This window comes from Protopterus annectens, chromosome 7.part1 (genome assembly GCF_019279795.1).
Source record: "Protopterus annectens isolate FY-2018-M chromosome 7.part1, PAN1.0, whole genome shotgun sequence".
Taxonomy (NCBI): Eukaryota; Metazoa; Chordata; order Ceratodontiformes; family Protopteridae; genus Protopterus; species Protopterus annectens.
This window is the reverse complement of record NC_056740.1, coordinates 237,322,423-237,343,517: the sequence shown is the minus strand read 5'-3', so window position 1 is coordinate 237,343,517 and position 21,095 is coordinate 237,322,423. Positions and strand designations below refer to the sequence as shown.

The 21,095-nt window shown below is 39.4% G+C and overlaps 1 protein-coding gene across 1 annotated transcript in view; it reads left to right on the top strand.

Annotated features, from left to right (window-relative positions):
• Positions 1 to 21,095, top strand: part of LRRK1 (leucine rich repeat kinase 1) — a 2,417,153-nt gene that overhangs the window by 1,870,810 nt on the left and 525,248 nt on the right. Inside the window, 1 exon segment of the mRNA XM_044078686.1 lies at positions 6,034 to 6,205. Coding sequence (XP_043934621.1) covers positions 6,034 to 6,205 — 172 coding nt within the window.

Genomic DNA, 21,095 nt, shown 5'->3' with positions numbered 1-21,095 from the left:
TGCATATGCATAAGACAAACTCCACTTGCGCAACCTGCATGCAAGGCCTTAACATGGTCTGTGGCATTAATAGAACTTGTTGGAGGGATAGATTTGTGTCCCAAAGACTCCCCCATCTGTGGAATGGACTCCTTCTCCATGTCAAGCAGAGTACCTCTCTAGCCCTCTATAAGAGGAACCTGGACAACTGGATGGGAAACAGAAAATATACCCCTGGGATCCCACCTGTGTCCCTGCTGGACAGGGGAAACAGGTTCTGACTTTCAGGAAACATGGATGGAATTCTTGGCTAAGCTTATAAGGGCCTCTGGACCAATAGCCTGGTATCATTGTATGAACCTATGAAGCCTATTATAGACCTGTCTCTTTTCAGCACCTTTCTCAAAGTCCCTTCTTTTAGGATGTTGTCTGTTCAGACACTTTTCCCTGTGTTGCTTCCACAAGCCTTTCTGGTATATCTTGATTTGATGGACACTTACCTCCATATTCCTATTCACCATCTGTTCAGGAAGTTTTTACATTTCTCTGTTTCTTCCTCTCATTATTAGTTTTCCTCTCTGCTTTTTGGTCTTTCTTCAGCTTCAGTTGTCTTTACCAAATGTCTGGCCCTTGTGGTAGCCTTCTGAAGACTTCAGGGAATTCTATTATTCCTTTGTTTGGATGGCCTTTTAATCCAAGCTCCCTCCTAGCAGCTCCTGCTTCAGAATCTCCACTTCACTATGCGTCTTCTGCTCAGTGTGGGATTTATCCTCAGTCTCAAAAAGTCTGTGTTCATAGGTTCATAGGTTCATACTAGGCTATCTGCCCGAGGGCATTTATAAGCCTAGCCCATAGTTTTGTGGCTTACGCCACCCCTTTTGTATGGGGAACTATACCCATTATTTTGCTGTGCCTCTGTCTAGCAGTGACACTGAGGTAATCCCTGGAGTATATCTGCGATCTCCCATCCATTGGTCAAGATTTCTCTTGAACAAGGCCAGCGAGGTGCTCTGCCTCACATATACTGGGATTTTGTTCCACAGCATAGGGAGTCTTTGGGTGAGGAATCTATCCCTCCAGCACGTCCTGTTAATAGCCGTGTCAAGGTTTAAGTCTCCCACCCTTGTGGCTCTGATGGATCTAGATTGTTTGAGGTGAAGCATATTCATCAAATCTGGGTTAGACATGGCCTTGTATGTCAGGCAAAGGTCACCTCTGAGCAAGCGGTAAGCGACTGAATAGAGCTGGAGTTCTTTCAGTCGGGCAGCATAGGACAGATTTTTGAGACCCTTTATCCTTTTGGTGAGGAACTTTTGTGGCCTCTCCAGCTGCTGCAAGTGTCAGGTCAGATACATTCCGAATGGGGCATTGTACTCAATCATTGGTCTGATGAGTGATGAGTATAGGGAGACTATGACCTCCCTTGATCTAGATGTGAATCCCTTCATGATAAGGTGGGCAATGTAGAAGGTCTTCCTAACTACTTTAGCTACATGGGTGTCGAATGACAGGCTACTGTCAACCTGGGTCCCCAGGTCCCTGATAACTTCTTCTGTGCTCAGAGGATTACCACCTATATGGTAGCTAGGAGTAACCTTGTTTTTCCCGAAGGGTATGACTATGCATTTTTTGGCATTTAACTTTAGGCCATGGCTCTGGCACCAGTCATCCGTTTCTGTGAGACCCTTCTGAAGGATATCTGTGTCAGATGTGTTTTGACTTCCTCTCAAGACTAGATGTTTTCGGGGTTGCATGATTCAGACCATTCCATTGCTAGCCATTTTCCCAACTCCCAGGGTCCTCTCTTTGACTGTTTTTTTTTCCAGTCTCTACTTCTCTTCTAATCCTTCTTGCAAAATAATTTTTCTGAGCTCTGGGGTATATGGCATCCACAATTCCTGTGGTTGTTTTTGCCAAACTCCACATGAAGACATTTCAGTGGTATCTCAAAACTGTTTTGCTCCAGCACTGCCACTGTCTGGAGTATCTGGTCTCTCTCTTACCTTGTCTCAAGCTTAAGATCTTCTGATGTAATCACTAGATTTGTATGAATCCAGGTCTGTCTTTTCAGGTTCTTCTCCCTATTCATGAGTTGTTCATGGATGCTTCCGATTGTAGTTGGGGAGCCTCTTACAACAACCTAAAAGTCCAGGGTTTTTGAAACCATCAACAACTGGCAGGCCATATCCGAATCAAGGAAATGAGGGCTGTACTTCTAGCATCCTAGGCTTTTCACTCCCTTTGGTATTTTGCAGGCAATACCACAGTCATGGGGTACATAAACAAGCAAGGGGCACAAAATCTTAGACTTGGGATTCTAATATTCACCATTACTTAGTTCTTTAAGTGGTTTACATTACTTCAGAGCACAATCTGGGGCAGACTTTTTGAGCAGGTCCAGGACAAATCCTCATGAATGAATAAATGCTTCCCAAGGAAGTATTTATGGGCATTGCACAAAGGCAGAGTACCCTACTTCTTAGATACTCTTTCAGACTTCCAAGTACTCTGACTTGGAAAGTGGCTGTCATGTCTTTTTCTTGGAAGTGGATTTTCTTTATTCCTATCATCCTTGTCCTCTGCTATCAAAGGTCCTGCATAAGATCATGTGGAACACACTCAAAATAAATCTTGCTGGTGACTTCCTTTTGACCCAGACAGCACTCGTTTCCCCCTTCTATTTCATCTGGCCAGGGGCAGTCATCACAAGTGATCTCGCAGGATGGATCTTCTCACACAAGGCAAGGGCTTTCTCATTCACCCTCACTTGTCCACCCTTCAGTTCACACTTTGGAAAATAGGGTTTTGACTCCTTTTAGGCACCAATTTTCTGAGGTTGTACTTTGGGTTTTGCAGGAGGCCACAAAACCCATTACTAGAAAATCATATGTGACTAAATGGAAGAGATTTGCTAGTAGGAGTCTTAACCATGACCCTGACCAGTTTTCACTGGGCTTTGTATGGTGCTTTCTTATTTCTGAGTTGCTCGTTTCTGGCTTGGCATAGTCATCTGTTAAAGTTAGTCATCCATTTTGACTTGTCTACCTCTGAATCTACATTTGGCTTCTAGTTTTGAAGACAAACAATTTTTATAAGTCGTCCTTCATATTCAATATCCAAGAAAGCATATTCCTCCTCCTTGAAACCTTCATTTTGTTCTTGAAAGATTGCCTTGGCCCCCTTTTGAGCTTGGGTTTTCTTCTTCCCTACAACATTGTACTCAGATGACTGTATTGCTGACGACTGTTACTTCTGCCAAAATGGTTGCTGAAGTTCAAGCTGTCATGGAAATTCCTCCTTTTTTGTTTTTTCACAAAGACAGGGTGTCTCTTCATGTCAATATTTCTTTTATGCCCAAGATGGTTATTGATTTGTCCTTGAACCAGTCTGGTCATCTTCGTTCTTTTTATTCTTCTCCACAGAATACTAGGGAAGGTTCTTCGCACCTTGGATTTACATACCTCAGATATTACCTCAACAAGAGAATGCATATCAGCAACTTTTGTTTACTTTCATGCCAGGAAATTGGTTTTGGTAGTGTATAAGCAGACCATCTCTTCCTGGATATCTAAATGCATTTCTTTTTGCTCTTCTTTTTATAGCAAGCAGCTTTACCCATTTGTTTTGTGCTCATTCTGCCAGGGCAGTGACCTTGTCTTGTGCTTTTTTCAAGGATTGGATACTAGATCCATCTTGGAAGCTGCTACTTGGTCTTTACACTTTTACCAAACATTACAAGTTGGATGCCTTTTCCAGGGCCAGGGTGGGTTTTGGAGGGCCATCCTTCATAGGTTTGTGGAGCGTCTTCCATGTCTTCCTCCTGCTATATTTCCAGTAGCATTTGTACTCTCCGAATAGTAAAGAATACAGCAAAAGTGATATGAAAGGACACAGAATAGTTGTGTAAGATCTTGATATAACAATAGATTTCCTACTTCTTACTGAAATGGTATTATTTCACTCCGTCCTACCCTTGTTACTTTCTGTGGCCCTGTTTCTGCCGAGGAGTCTGTCTTACATCCTTTAACAACTTTTTCTTCTGTTTCCCTTCGTGGATGTACATGTTATTACTTTTCTCAGGGTATGCTCTGGTTCTCCTGGTGCAATTTGTTTTTGAGGATTAGGTGTCCATACATCTCATTTGTACCTTATGCTATGCACGGAAGACATACTTCTGATGTACAACACGTGGAAGGTGTAAAGGCTTTGGTATGCTGGCCGGACATTCGGCTATCTTCAGCAAAATATCTCAAGCATAAAGAATACTGCAACAGTGAGAAGTATAGCATCTATTGTTATGGTAAGATCTTACTCAACTGTACTTTATATATTTACAACAAAAAGATCAAACTTCCATTTTCTGAATGGCAAATGTAGCATAGTGTATGACAATAACTAATGTTATTTCTAAACCATCAGATTGCAAAATGTATTATAGCAAAGGTTGTGGGAGAGCACAGCCACCAACATACCCCTTATAATTATAATTAAAAGTGTTATGAGCAATTACATGATTTAACTGCAGAAATCTTCATGGTAGATAATGTAGTACTGACTCAAGAAGTAAGTCTTGAGCTTGCATGAAATAAAATTAAAAGGGGATTGAGCAAATTGCTTCCATGTCTGCCTGGTCTAATTCACTTTCAAGGACTGAAGTATACTAGACTAGGTTCTTTGCACATGCCCTGACAGCATCTAGGCAACTGGCCTACTATCCAACTAAGTAAGTGCCTACCAACTCAGTTTTGTAGTGTAATAAAATTCAGTCTCATTTGTAATGTTGATTTGACCCTTTTTGATAGACTTTTTTCCATAAACGTGGTTCTGGGCTACATCATTCAGACCATATTGAATATCATTTGGTCTGTATTGCATTGTTGAAAACTGACAATATTGAATCCGATATTGTCGACACGACAATAGCAAACGTTCAGAATATCAAATGTGTAAACGAAAATCTCTGTAAGAGGAGATTTCCATTTACTTCACTGTTGTGCGGTCTCGGAGTTGGTATATTTAAGTAGCGTGGGGTGTCGGGGGGTACAGCCCCCCACGTGGGGCTACAGGGGGGCTTGCCCCCCTGCCTACACCCTTTAGTTTTCTATTTTTTTTTTTTTTTTTTTATTATTTTTTAGGAACATTTCATGTTTTAATAGTTTGATCATTAAAGGTCGACCTTTAATGATTCGAACTATTAAACATTCGATGTTTTAATATAGACCCAATATCATTGTTTATGTCACCTCTCATTAGAGCTTTGTGATTAAACGTTACTCCATTACTTAGATGACTGCTGCACTAAAAGCTCCTATGATTATGAAGAGCAAGCTTTTGAGCAGCATCTAAATGACAAACTTACTTTATACCAGAATGATTACACTCCGCATATAAATGCCTGCAAAAAAGGATGAATTCATTTCTCAGGATGTGAGGCAATCAGCACAAAATATTTCTGGAGTGGGATACTCCTACTCCTCATTATAAAAAAAAGAGACCGCAAAAAGTAGGAAGAGTTAACAGTTTTGTATCTACAAGAGAGCAATTTCATCAGTCATTAAAACCAGTACTTCCAGAACTCTGTAGAGATTTCATTGGTATAAACATTTTCAGTCTACAAGGAGCATGAGACCCACTAACAGTTACACAGAAGCTGGTCTCAGAAATGTGTAGGTGGCAAGTGAGCTGCAATCTACTGGAATAAATAGGAGCTGATACTTTACTAGAGGAAAGGAGTGTGAATTGTCTGTGAATGTGGAACATAACATCCACATTGTTTTATGGCTGTATGGTGAGCGAGAGGTCAGATTGTAATGTAGCTTATACATTATGTGCATAATGGACTGCTATACTTGTATTTTCCTCTATGTAATTACTCACTTTGGTCCCTTTCAGCAAGTTTCTCTCAAGTTGCATATCAGTAGCCAAGTTAATTTCATTTATCAAAATAAAGATTTCCTAGCCTAGGATCATCGCCATTATACTGCTTTGTACTTAGGAAGGCAGAGAATCAAAATTGCTTAATTATTTTAACTTTTATTGCTTTTTCTTTTCTAGTTACTTGTTGCCTCATCTACTTCCGTCAAAACCTGGCATGGATATTCATGGCTTGAGAAACAGAACAACCAATACTATTCAGCGGCTGTTTAAGATGAGTTTTGTCCCAGTAGGTTTTTGGCAAAGATTTATAGCCCGGATGTTGATCAGTCTGTCAGAGATGGATCTTCAGGTACAAGTTTCCTGATTACAAATTTCACTATGTTTATATATTTGTGTATTATCTGTGCAATATCTTACTTCACAAGTATGTACACCTGGTTATGTGTTTCTTTTGTGACACATTTTCTTGTACTTGCAGTGACACAAAGCTACCATGCCTTTTACCACACTTCTAAATGTGTCTAGCCTTTCTTATCCTCTCTCTCATATTTTTAGACTGATAACATTTCAGTTCTTCATGTCATCTTCAGAAAGGTGCCTTTTCCTTAGCTCCCTCTAGATTGTGACTGATAGACACTGAATAAATTTGGATACAAAAATAAAACTTTGTGATGTTTCCCTTATACCGCTTCTAACATTCATTGTGGATTCCATTCACTCCTGCAAATTGTGCTTAAATGTTCGCCCACTTTTTATACCCAAGCACTACCCTGTGGCTAATAGTGTAGCTAAAGTTTGGATGGGATGGTATCAAACAGTTTCGTAAACCCAGGACAAAATGCATAGGCTCTCACAAGTCTATTAATTTGGTTACCAAATAAAAGATCCGCTGTGCTTGTTTAACTTGACCTTCCAATGAGAGTCCACTGCCTTTTATACTGTGTTTCACATGACCAAGATATAGTCATAATTACTGATCAGGTTTCCCTGCCAGTGTAGACTAAGTGACACAGAGCTGCAGTTCGCTCGTCTAAGGTCCACTGCTGATCTACTCCCATAGACTGTTGCTCCAGGCCTGATCCATGTCAAACCTACTCCATCCATTCACTCAGCTCATGCACTGAAGGGCAAAGAAAGGAAAAAGAAATAAAGAAAAGAAAAGATCTATCACAGAAAAGGATAGAAGAAAACTATTTTGTGCTTTAAAGAACTGTAGCAAATAGCTTTCTACAACTTACCACACACAAAATGTTGATGCAGAAACCAAGACTGGAACAGTACCTCCAGATTGATCAGCATCTCCCAGTTGTGCCCCCTAACACTTTGCACCTGAGGCAACTATACCCTTAACCCCTCCCTAGGTTTGCTTCTGAAGTGGTGCATTATTTACTGCCTTTTTATTCCTTTTATGTTTGCAGGGTAGGTTTAATGTCTGTCTTCTTCTAGGACGACTTCACTGATATGAACAGACAATAGTTTGCAGAGTTATGTTTTGGCTTCAGTACCAACTGCCATCTCATTTCTGTTGCAGCTGCATTTTTATGATGGTAGAACCCTGCAATGGCAACAGTACTACCTGAGGAACCTTGTGTAGTCTATCTTCCATTACCATTCTAGTTTTATACTTTCCTTTTTTAGAAACATTTAATAAATGATAGAAAATCATTTCCAAGTAGCACTTCTGTTCTTATATGTTAATAACAAGACACACTGATAATGTTGCAATTGTATATTTAGTAAATTGAATTAAAATATAGCATTCAAGTGAATTTGCAAAAAAAATGAATCAGGGTTACACAATTATATATCTGTTCTGTTTTTAATATGAAACTTGCAATTAATGGCTTCTGCATAGCTGTTTACATGACAGCAAAACTGTGGTCAAACAAACCCATAATTCTTCCGCCAACAGAAACTATTCTTATTCTGTAACATTAAAAGATACTTGTGAAGAAACCCCTGTCGAATGACAGTAAAAGCCGGGAGTTCCATTGCTCCTTTCCTTTTGTGAAGACCTCATCACAAATTCTTTTCTCGCCTGTACAACAGTCAATAATTCCGTTGCGGTCAGTTTAGCTTTTGATTTCCGTTTTCTTGCAACTGCTTTTTTTAGCAACCAACAAAATTAAACCATGTAGGGTCTTACTATGTCTAAGCAGTTAAATGTCTATAGCCCTACTTAAAATAATAACTTGGTCAGTTTAAATAATTGGCTCTCCACATCATTTCTAACAAAGTACCGTGTAGGGATTTTTTTTTAATCTACCAGTTCATTACATTCCTAGAGACCTGTTCCCAAGTACCGCTCTCTTTCCCGTTACACATCCAACAAGTTCTATCTACCTGTAAATAATTCTCAGAAATCTACTGAGGGTATAATAATATCTATGTAAACATTTCCATGCAGTATCCCTAAACATAGTAGTTGCACTGGAAGCCTAAACTGGCCATACATCTGAGTGTGAAGCAAGTGTGTGGCATGAAAGAAAAGCCACACAGGGTTAGCTACCTGGCGGTGTGAACCTTGGCTCTAGATGATTGTCACTGTTGAAGTGACACCCCAACCATGAGCAAAAATGGGAAAAGGGTTGTAATTGGGTGGATGGATGGATTCCTAAATTTAGATTTTGGTGCACACTTGGGAGCCATAAAACGTCCTCCCATTGAGTCATTGTATATTGCCTTTTCATTTTCCAGTGTCTTGTAACATCTAATTCATTCTTATAATTATTTTACATTATTTATATGTCCTACTAATTATTCCATTTTTAATCACAGCTTCTGTTCTGGACCTGACTAGAAACTCAGCCAGTGCTGCTATTTCATTTAACATTCTCTTATCCCTTCCTCTTCACCTGTACTCTGTTATCAGTCTTGGGTAAGAAAGGCAGTCTCCAACCCACAGTATAAATTTCTCCTTGGCTTCACCGCACTCTGTGACTTTTCCCTTCTTTGTTGTTTGCGCCAGATAACTTGGATCATTTGCTGTTTTTTTTTTTTTTCTGAAAAAAAAAATCCATTTCCTTTTTCTTTAGTTTCTATGCCTGTGTTTGTAGTCATACCTGTTGGTAAAATCACTTTTCTCTATTCCTTTCTTGGTTTAGATCTTAAAATACTTTCTGCTACTTTATAAATAGAATATTCTGTGTGGTTACTGTTCTCCTTAAGAGCCTGCATCCTAACTCCAACACTCTTCTTATTTCATGAACACCCCCTCCCATTTCAACAGCATTTTTTCCATTTTGATTTGTAGCCTTCTGCTTGTGCTATGTATGTGAGCCTTACCTGTGTAAGTATCCATTCAAGTCTGGCAATCAGAAACCACCTTGCTCTGAGGGTAGATACAATTTATCCCACTTAACTTTTGTCCTCTTTCCTTCTCAATTAAATTAGTTCAATTCTTCTTTATTTATGGCCTACAGCTTCTCCTCTGATTGATAAAAAATATACCTGACCTATATAGAGTATTAAAGGGACTAGAAAAGTGTTCCCAGTCATAACTTTCAACTTCTCAATTTTTGTACTATCTTTTGTTTAGTCTCTCCCCACATATCCTTAACTGCCATAATATAATCTTTTTAAAATCAAAGTACCTGAGTATTTCTTCTTATCATGTCCGCATATATATGGGTATTACTGAACATATTCGTGTTTGGGGCCATTGTTTATTACAACAGCCTTTGTTTTTCTTCATTTATTTTATGTCCTGAAAAAATTGAAACTGTCTCTAAATGTTCCACAACACTGAAATATATTTTCTGGTTTCATCAAGTACAATATGTCATCTGGTAATAAGACTATTTTTCTTGAGTATCATACAAATTATAGCCTTGAGTTTTTGAGTCCCTTATTTTATTTGCCAAGAGCTCTACAAATAAGACAAATAACAAAGAGGAAATAGGAGACTCATACCTGGTTCCTTTGTTCACCAACACAGATTGTCAGAGAGGAACCATGCTACCTTGATTCTTTGCTGTGACCCTTCATACATCTTCCTTGTCAACCTCGTCAAGAAATGCAAATGTTGCAATTGCCCTACTCGTAAAATCTGAACTAACTTTTATTGAATGCCTTCTTTATGTCAAAAAACACAAGCAATAGCAAGGTCTTCTTGCACTGTCCTTCCATTTGGATCATCATTGTTCTGTTAATGTTGTCAAATGTTTGCCTCCCCTCTGAAAAACCACATTGATCCACATCTGTCTGTTTTGGCAACACCTTAGCTAATCTGTATGTATAAGCAAAAATACTTTATAATCATAGTTCAGAAATGAAACTGGTCCATCTAAAGTTAGTTTAAAAGATCTTTGCCCTCTGTGTGTAGTGCAGACACCACAGTTTTCTTTAAAGTTGCTGGTACTATCCCTTCTTTTAAAGGATTGTTAAACATAACCTTCCAGATCTTTGTCACTTTCAACCCCCTTAACCTTCAGAATTACTAGGCATTATTGACCTTGGCAAAGCAAGCCTTTCCTTTGTAACATTTTTTTTTGTTTTGCTGTTCAGTAATTTATTATATATTCTGGGTATCTTCACTAATTTATCTAATCAAGAAGAATCTATTCTTTGCCAGTCTTCATTGATTGCAGTTGATAAGTTACTTTTAAGAGGCTGAAAGCCCTGTAGGAAATATTCTGATACATCTCACACTGGGATTAATCCTTTAGAGCAGGCATTGGATTAAAAGAAATGTACAAGTCTGTGCCATTGGTAGTGATGTGCCTTGGTGGCTTCTGTTTTTCTGCCTTACAACCAAAACTTATCTAATGTCAGCTATTGCTGAGACATTTGAGCAGTATCAGTGACATGTTATAGAATGCATAAGTTGGCTCTTTAGAGTAATGTATCTTGCAAGGCAGCAAAATTAGTCTTATAAATAAAATTGTAATCATAGAGTACAATGCTGCTTTCAGTATGTAACAGACCAGGCATACGCAGCAAAAAAAACAACCCCAGAGGTTCTTTTCAAAAAGAATACAAGTCGCAACAAACCTGCCCTACGCAGAGCATCATAAATACCTTTTCCTCTACTTAGTCTCTGCTGAGGGGTGATCATTTATTCAGAGCTTCCCTGTGCGTGGCTTGGACACCTGTAACTACAAAACTTGGATTGCTTCTAAAACCATCTGTAGACCTACAAAACTGATATGTTTTATTTATTTATTTATTTATTTATTGCACTTGCTAGGTATCATAGTGCTGAATTTATTGATTTTGTTGAATTTATCACTGTTTTTCAGACTGCACTTGTTAAAGAAATGATATCTGTGTATTATTGTATGGCTCTTAGGTTGTTTTAACAGTATTCTGATATTTTCTAACCTCCTCTGACACTACAAAAGCTGTTCTGAGTTTGCCAAAATATTTATAAGTTTTGCAAAGTTTTTTTTGTCTTTGTAGATGTTCTCCTACATTAGGGTGGCAGTGATGGTGCAGGGGCGGCCACGGTGGTGCAGTGGATGGCCGCGGTGTTGCAGCGGTTAGTGTTGCTGCCTCACAGCAAGAGGTTCTCTGGTTCGATCCTCGGCTGGGGTGCCTTCTCTGCGGAGTCTGCATGTCCTCCCTGTGGTCGCGTGGGTTTCCTCCAGGTGCTCCGGTTTCCTCCCACATCCCAAAGACATGTTGTAGGTGGATTGGACACTCTAAATTGGCCCTAGGCGTGAGTGCGTGTGTGCACCTTCTGTTGAAGGTTGGGTGCCGGGCTGGCAACTCGACACTGTAAAACTCCACTGCCAGTCATGAGTGGACAGGTGATCTGCTGTGGCGACCCCTAACTGGGAAAAGACAAAAGAAGAAGTTCTCCTACATTCGCCCACTTTTTTTTGTATTTGTGAACATTTACCAAGGTTTGTGAACTTACTTCCAAGGATTCCTGATGCTGCATCAGTCCTGCCCTTTGTTGTAAAGCATTTGTTACTGAACTTGAGCTCAAGCCAGTTTGTTTATCAAACCACAAAGGCAGGATAATCCACTGGATAAAAGGTTTATTCCGAAGCACACAATTGAAAAAACAAAACTTAGTCCCATTGTATACTCTAATTGGCTATATAGCCTTCAAGGTGTGAAATACCTATACACAAGCTTCACATTAAATAATCATCCTAATACAATTATCGGCAAGTTCTAACAAATACTCACTGAAAGAGGTCAAACATCAATACAGTTGTGTTTGCACAACATGTATGCTTCAAGATAAAATATTTTGACACCTTGTATGTAGCATGGTTTTGGAATTAATGCCAATTGAACAAGCAGTATTTGATACCTAGAGGTGCAATAGGAGTTAACTGCAGAAATGCCTAGGGGCGCACTTGGCTGTAATGAGTTAAGAGGGGTTTTCTGCACTTTGGTGGGAGCAGAGGCCTGGTTCAACCCATCCAAGTTGGTAGCTGCTGATGGAAGGCTTATTGTTTGTTTATCTGATTGGCCTGAGGGCTTAACTTTGTAAAAGTCTTTCATCCTGCAGGTATAAAAGCCTCACATTTGCACATTGTGAAAACATGGTTACCCTTGCCTTGTATGTAAGCAAACCACTACAGTTTAAAATCCTTTATAGGAAATGCTGTCCATAGTCTCCCGCTGTTCATAGCTGCTCAAAGAAGTCCCAGTCTGTGCAGAGAGCAGCACCACTGCAGGTCATCTAATAGTGTACTGCTAAACAGTCTCACTTAGATCTTTAAGTGACTCTCTCCTACTCCTTCCCATCTACTAAGGATCTGGTATGATGGATAGGCACTTCCCTGTCATCTCTGTTTCTGGCCTGATTGATATGGGCATCCTGAGGTAGTGTAGTAACTTCCCTATGTTCACTGACAACCATTTAATTTTAGAACAAACGCAGTGTATGAAAGATGTAGGTACACAATGTCATTGGAGGCAAAGCTGTCACATACACACATGAAAAATGCAAACACGGTTGTCAGCATTACACCCTAAACACTCACTGTCATCACTTAGGAACAAACACACAGACCCACATATGTGGAGGTACTCACTTGTAATCTACCCAAACTTCCAAGATCTCCTAAAAGCATCTCTAAGTGACCATGCGCAACTAAAAAATGGACAGCACCTCACATAACACATAACTCTGAAAATCATAGTAGCCCTGCTTCCAAGTCCATGAGGGAACACACCACGCAGCCAAACATTGTAATTATTGAGGATTCCATTGTAAGACATACCGATGTTTTCCTTCCTAGGCTAAACAAGGAGAAGATCACAGTGAGCTGTCTGTCTGGAGCCAGGATTCACCAGATCATGCATGCAGTTAGGTCTTTAAACCACAAGCACCAGTATGACACGGTCATACTCCATGTGTGTGTAAACAACCTAATCCATACCTCACTGGACTAAAGTAGAAAGACATGATGGTGCTCACCAAATATGTGTCCCAGGTGGCTACGAATCTAGCCTTGAGTTGCATCCTAACTTCACCAATGATGATGCCATAGTGCCAGCAAAAAGTGATTGACTTCAACAATCGGCTTAGTGTCTGGTGTCACAACAAGGGGAACCAATATCTATCAGCCTGGGGAGACATGACTGACAAATCATGAACCTTTGCCAGAGATGGTTTACACTTGCCACCACTTGGCTTTCAGATACTGGCAAAAATGTTATCTATCCCCATGGTGCCTGTTTTAGAACATGCCAAGTTGTTAAACCTTCCAACATAACAAATATCACTCGCAACTACCTAAAGGTAGTGCTAGGAGATTAAATAAAAACTGCACTGGCTGAAACCACCCACCTTGGAGGATGCAGACGTATGCACAGTCATGGAAACAGTGGTTCAGAACCATGGAAAGCACCCTGGCTATCAAAGGCTACAGTGCCTTTCATGCATTTTGACCTCCCTCAGCTCAGGATAAAATGAAGGGAAGAGATGTCTAAGGGTTCATAAAGAACAAGTGCACTGATAAACTGGTCCAACAACATGACTCACTTAAGCTGCTCCATGCCCAACTAACCATATTTGTGACCCCCTATAATACACGTGCTAGTTACAGATCCCCTAACATGAGTTGGGAAAACCACACCTCTTACCTAAACCTACTGGAATCTCTTAACATTCAGCCTAACACCATACTTATGGGTGACCTCAACTACTCCTCCATAAACTGGAAGACTTATAAGACACATAATTCACTTGCTCAGAGGTTTTTGGACTTCGTCAGTGCAAGTACCCTTGAGCAACTAGTTAGCTCCATAACTAGAGGTAAAATATCCTAGACCTAGTACTCACAAACATGGGGGGATGTTGCTCCCTTCCATGCATTAACTCCTCCCTGGTAAGATCTTACCACAAAATGATCTGCTTTGGTATTAAAACTAACCTTGAACTCCCATCAAACTCCAAACCTGTTATGAATTTTGTATTCCAGGATGCTTCTTATATAGCTTAAAACAGAATCTATCAGGGTCAATAGAAACCCTCTTTAACCACATCCTCCAGATGGGCTTTTTCCCAGTGGAATAGTGGACTGCAACAATCGTCCCTCTGCACAAGGGGGTCCCATCAACTGACCCAAAGAACTGCACACTCATAAGCTTGACAAGTCTTATTTGCAAGGCCATAGAGAGAATTATCATGAACCTGATCAATAACAACATAGGAACTCTCCAAACACTGGACCAGACCCAATTAGGCTTTGTCAAATGGAGGACTTGCCTGCTTAATCTGGTGGACATCTTTGAGGAAGTCACCAGGGCTATGGATGAGGGTAAAATGGTACACACTGCATAACTAGACTTGGCCAAAGCTTTTGACATAGTCCCCCACTTGGGGATCATACATAAACTTACTGAGTTGGACATAAACCCCTACATCATCAGATGGATAACCAACTGGCTCATTGACAGGAAACATGTTGTTTAGATAGGTGAATCTACTTCCAATAAGAAACCTGTTGCTAGCAGTGTCCCACAGGGCACAGTGTTGGTTCCCCTCCTGCATACTTCTCTGAAGTGAAGGCCAGTGGTGGGGGCCTTTGGCTCACCAAGTTCACTGACGACTATAAGCTGGGTGCAATCATTGAGTGCAAAATAATGTTCACGTCGAACAAACAGGCCTAAAAATGACAAACAACTGGTGCCAAAACCATGGTCTGAGACTAAATGCTAAAAAATGCGTAATTGTACCCTTCAGTAAATCAGATATGCCTGCAATTTATAATATTGATAGCACACCCCTAAAAGTAGACCAACGGATGAGGGACCTAGGAACTCAGATAGATAGTAACCTCAACTTTGACCACAAGGTAGCTATGGTAGCTAGGACAGCCTTCTTTGTGGCGCTACCTATAAGTAAAGACATGGCGCCAAGATCAAGGAAAGTCAAAGTGCCATTTTATTCGGCCCTCATCAGGTCCATAATCAAGTACAATGCTCCCTTCTGCATGTGCCTAACCAGGCACTTAAACTGGAGCGGCCCTTGAAGGTTCTCAATAAAAAATACAACACATTAGACACATGTCTTATGCAGATTGACTAAAGGCCCTATCCCTTTACTCCACCTCATATTGTTTGTTGAGAGGGAACTTATGCCTGACCTACAAGACATACTTTTATCCAGCCCTGATGAAAATGTCACATATTTGAAAGAAAAACTATACAGGGATCACATGTTCCATGGACCTGTACCTTATCTGTGACATTAAGAGAACTTGCTGGAGAGACAGATTCATATCCCAAAGGCTATCTCTTGTGTGGAATAAACTTTCCATCTTCATAAAACAAAGCCTGTCCCTCACTCTCTTCCAAATTAATTTGGATAAATGGATGGCACACCGTAAATTCATTCCTGGGGTACTGCCCATGTCCCTTATGGACAGAGGCAGTCTGTAAAATGACTCAGGGCTCCAATACCCAAAGACTCACTACCCTGATACTACTTTATCCCATTTTCAGGGAATTAAGATAAAATATTGTCATATCCTCGGTATTGTTGGCTAGGCTTATAAAGGCTCTTGTGTCATTAGTCTACTAATCACCTATGAACCTATGTCAGGCTTACAAGGCATCTGCAAACCCCACACGTGTAAATCTCCTGCATATTCATAAGTCAAACAGTATCAGAAATACAAGGTCATTGGACCTGAATTTTTTCTGTTGCTTAAAAAGAGCATGCTGGAGAGATTGATATGTTTCTCAGTGACTGTGCCTCCTAAGGAACAGGCTTCCCATCCATGTTAAGCTGAGTTTGTCTGTTATCCAGTTTAAGTGCAACCAAGACCAGTGGATAGAGAATAGGAAGTTTACACTGAGCCTGGCACCCATGTCCCTTACAGAAAGAGGTAGCTTGCAAATGCCTGGCCCTCATTGTCCTATTTGGATACAGGACATCATTATTCTTTCAAGAAAACTTGGCTAGGATTAGAAAGCTGCCCCCAGGCCCCCCCGGCTGTTAGCCTAGTAACAGTCTATGAATCAGTAACAATGCTAAAACATTTTATATTTTTATTCATTTACCATTTGTTAACCAGGGTGATGCATTGCCCTGAAGACTCTTTTTAGGTTCTGCCCAGGCCAAGAAGGCAAGTGATAATTCAATAAAGGTGTTTAAAATGCACACACACACACACACACACACACACACACACACACACACACACACACACACACACACACACACACACACACACACACACACACACACACACACATGTAACAGTTGTATAATATAAATATAGGTAGATTACACTATGTAATAAACTAATTGAAGTACCAAGAGTAGAAGCATTAATATAAAAAGGAATGCAACTTTGAGCCAATAAGGTGAAAACTATGTATAGGTAATAGAATATAAATCAAAGAAAGTTGTAGCTAAAAGGCACAGCAACTGAGAGGAAAATGCCTATTGAGGAAGAGAAAGAAAAAAAAAAGAAAGTATTTAGATATGATCACATATTAATTAGACGTGAAAGACAAATAGTGCTTTAGAATGTATAAATTATATAATTGTTCCTGTAAATCTTGGAAGAAGACTTGTGTACTCATTTGAGGCTTGTTAGGCAACCACAGCTAGCTGTTTTAAATATGTGAACTTTTAGCTATTTTACAAAATTTTGGAAGTTACTTGTATCTCTGACTTTATCAGGAAGTGTGCTCCAGGTATCAGGAGCAGTTTTATAGAAGCCTTTTTCAGTGCTGGCTAGTTTATATGGTGGTCTTTGTGAGTCACAGATGAAATACTGACTTCTCCTTATTTCTAAAGTATTTTTCTGAGCTGGGGAGTAGTTGTTAACTTGTTATGAAGTAGCTTGAAAATTAGTTTTTTTTAATAAGAATGAGGTTGTTTCTTGAATAATAAGCTGTTTTTTGCCAGTGTAGTGCACTGATGTTCTAAAGTGAGGTTAACGTGAATCAATCAAACTATTTATTCTTTGTTTTTTACTGCATATTGCAATTTCTTGGTGAGAGTAGGGCTGTTAGTGGCAGTGCATATTCCAGCTTGGGTAATAAAAGAACCCCAATGGCTACAGCATGCCTGGCATTAGTACTAAGAACATGTAAAACATTGTCAGTGGTTTCCAACTGATTCAGTGTTAGGTGAGTATTTTTTTTTCTTTGGCAGAAGCAAATAAAAGCAAGCCAACTGCTAAAGGTGGGCCCACAACAAAACAGTTACTGAAATACAAAAACGTAGTTTTTTTGTTCTTTGTCAATATGGAAAGTAAGACTTGATCTAGTGTTAGACCAATTTAAGAATTGCTGCATGCTGAAAGAGCTTTATACTGATGACATAAAAGACAACATTACACTTACAGACTTTTATACCCAGAATGCGGAATTCACTACTGTTATCAAACAGACCGTTATGTCCCAATTCTTGTTCAATTATTTACTGAAAAGTGCAGTTGAACACGTTACCACAGGAGGAAAGCTTCTTGAGTTTCTTGGTTGCTTTCACCTTCTCACATATTTCCTTCATTCATTACCACATTCTTGTTGTTTTTCTTCTAGAGTACAGCAGTTGCAGCTTAGTTTAACCAGAAGCTTTTTTACCATCTACTAGGTACTGCTGGAAATTTTTTCTCTCTACTTGCAGACAAAAATGTTATAACTGCAATATCTTATCAGAATGCTAATTACACAACATAGACTCTGCGAATGTGACTAACCTGTAAGATGTGTTTATTCATTATAAACTTTAAAAGGAACATGTGCCACATGGCATGCAAATTTAATTTCTTGGACCTAAACAGTATATTTAAAGCTATACATACCTATGCCACATTCTCATTTGGTAGATACATGTAATTTGGTGTCATTCACAATTTTGAATATTCAGTTGGTTAGTGGTGTAAACTGCTTGAGAAATTTTCCAAAAGTTCTCATTGTTGAGTGTTGCAAGTATCCGAAAAGGAAGATCAAGTTCATGTGAGTAACATATGTGTCGATTTGGGATTTTAATGCCAAAACTTTTGGATATAGCAAAGGTTTCAGAATTAGGGGATGTGTGTGTGTGTGTGTGTGTGTGTGTGTGTGTGTGTGTGTGTGTGTGTGTGTGTGTGTGCGTGTGTGTATATATGCGCTTGCAGATTAGGGTTACAGTAAGAGCTAAGTAAGGGGATAGAGTTATTGTGTATATGTACTGCTTGTATGTAGTGTGCATCTGAGTGTCTTGTGTAAAGGTTGTGTTACAGAAACGTTTTTTCTAGGGTAAGGTGTGGTGTTAGGATTTGGGGAAGGGGCAAGATTAAGGATGGCATACATTAGGAAGATGGTGTGGGGGTAATGCTTTTTTGTAAGTATGCTGTACTGGACATATTTGCTGTGGGTACTTCCTTTTAAAGTCAGTATGTCAGTTTCTGGTTGTGTTTCTGTTGTTTTAAGTAGCATCCTGTTCATTCTTACAGGGGTGTTATACCGTAACATTTTTCTGTATTTTTTCCTTCCAAGCCTTCCCCAGTCAGATTTTGCCCATTCATTCCCTGTACTAGAGTTGTACCCAGCACAGTATAGGGGTAAGAGCCATCCAAAGAGGCCATTGTACTGGCAGCCATGAGAGTTGCTTGTTCGTCAGTGGATTCGTGTTAGCTGGTGGTATTTCTTTAAGCCCTATTACTACCCACTGGTGGCTGACTTAAGCACTTGCATCATCACAGGAAGTTCCTGTGCCCCTCTTTTCATGTATGTGTACTCTTTCTCATATGCCCCAACAAAGGGTGCCATCACTGGCTTCGGGGCACTGAAGCTCACATCCTCCCTGGGTAGTGTGACACGGTAGCAGTTCAGCCAACCAGCATGGGTAAGACACCATGTAGCACCTGACTTTTCCAATACTTAAGCCATTGCCTGAACATGGGTCTTGATAGTTACACTTAAGGCTTCATCCGTCTGCACCACAAAAACAGGTTGAGGACCTTCTTGATTTGCTTTGCAAGAATTTATAGTCTTTTTCCAAATTAACTTCTTTGTCCTAGACATATGCAGTTTTTTTTTAATTCATACAATACTGCTAACAGTTTATTTGTTTTATTTATTTTATTTTACATTTGTTTACTGGAAAACTCTGACTGGACAAAAGAGTCCATTTACAGCAGAGACCCTGGGAGAAAAGCTCCATTACATACAATGGACAGTCAAAACAAGAAAAAAGTACATATAACAGGACAATAAAATAAAGTAGCACTCACAGGGATGTTCTTTTTTTCTTTTTGCATTCTGACTGGCGCCTGTTTCCAACACAGCTGACTTAATCATTACAAGGTAACGTAAATTTGGACATTTTATCAGTAGTTTCTTAATCATTTCAAAACTGTTTTCTTATTCATAGCTCAGTTCCTGGGCTACATCTGGCTCTAGCAGTTTTTTGGATGGATAATTTTCTTTTACAATTGACAATCAAAAAAGTACATATACAGTAACAGGACAATAAAATAAAGTAGCACTCACAGGGGTAAGTTCTGTTTTTCTTTTTGCAAATTTCTTTTGTGTAATTGACGGCTTATCTCTACTTCTTTAGAATTGCAGATCATATATCATTCTGACTGGCACCTGTTTCCAACACAGCTGCCTCAATCATTACAAGGTAGCATAAAGTTGGATATTCTGTCACTAGTTTCTTAATCATTTCAAAACTCTTTTCTTATTCATAGCTTAATTCCTGGGCTACGTCTGACTGTAGCAGTTTCCTGAGCGGATAGATTTCTTTTACATATTAAGCACAGACTTTGGAAGACACAAAGTAATTTCCTGCCATCTCTTTAGTTCATGTTTGTCTTCTTTCTTTGGCAGTTACATAAATGATCTGATGTTTTCTGAATCACACTTTATTGCCACTGGCATTAGAGTATGGCTCATGGATTATACAGTGTTATCACTGTTATTTTATAGTTGCTTTTATTAAACTTGAGTACTCCCATATCAGTGTTGGTCACCTTTGGTGGTGCATGTGGGAGTTCTGCTGTCTTACTGTAGTTAACAGTTGTATCAGTCCCTTGTCATGCTCTTCTTATGTCTGACTCCAGACTACTAGATCATTAATTACAATTTAGAATTTGACATTGCTAAAACCACTTCCTTAACTGTCAGCAATAGGTAATGCTTTAGAGTGTAGATCCATACAGATCCATGTCTTATTTTATAGCAATAACCATACTGCTAATATAATATTTTGGCTGTAATTGATTCGTAATGACACCTGAGCTGCCTGTTTACTTCAATGTACACTTTTCTTTGCCAGAGAGCTACTGGAGCTTTCAGTGGAAACATGTATGACTGGCATACTATCAGGATTACTTGTGACTGGCATAGTATCAGGATTACTTGTAAGCAATATTCCCCTTCAAACTTCCTAAGGCTGTAAATTACTCAGCATACACAGATGAATACAATTTCTATGGCTCTTTACAGTTTTCAAAACTTGTCTGTGACTTACCAGATACCCCCTGAATCCATTCACTGTTTGCTTTTATACAGTAAATTTAGTTTTACCCTTCCTAGCTTCTCACAACCCACATGACCCAGAATATTAAGAGCTTTTTATGTGCCAAGATTTGAAATAGAAACTTGTAATACTACTTCAAGCGTTAATGTTTTAGTGGCTTTACTAGGTGGCTTTAATATGTTACAAATGCATATATTTCTTTTTTTGTGCCTTTAAACACAGTGGCTTAAATGTGCCTTTAAGCAAAGTGTTGTACTTTGCACTTGTGTCCAATTTAAAATCAACATTTTGCTTAATAATCATCAGCATTTATTGCTTATATTCTGACTTGCACTGTTGTCTC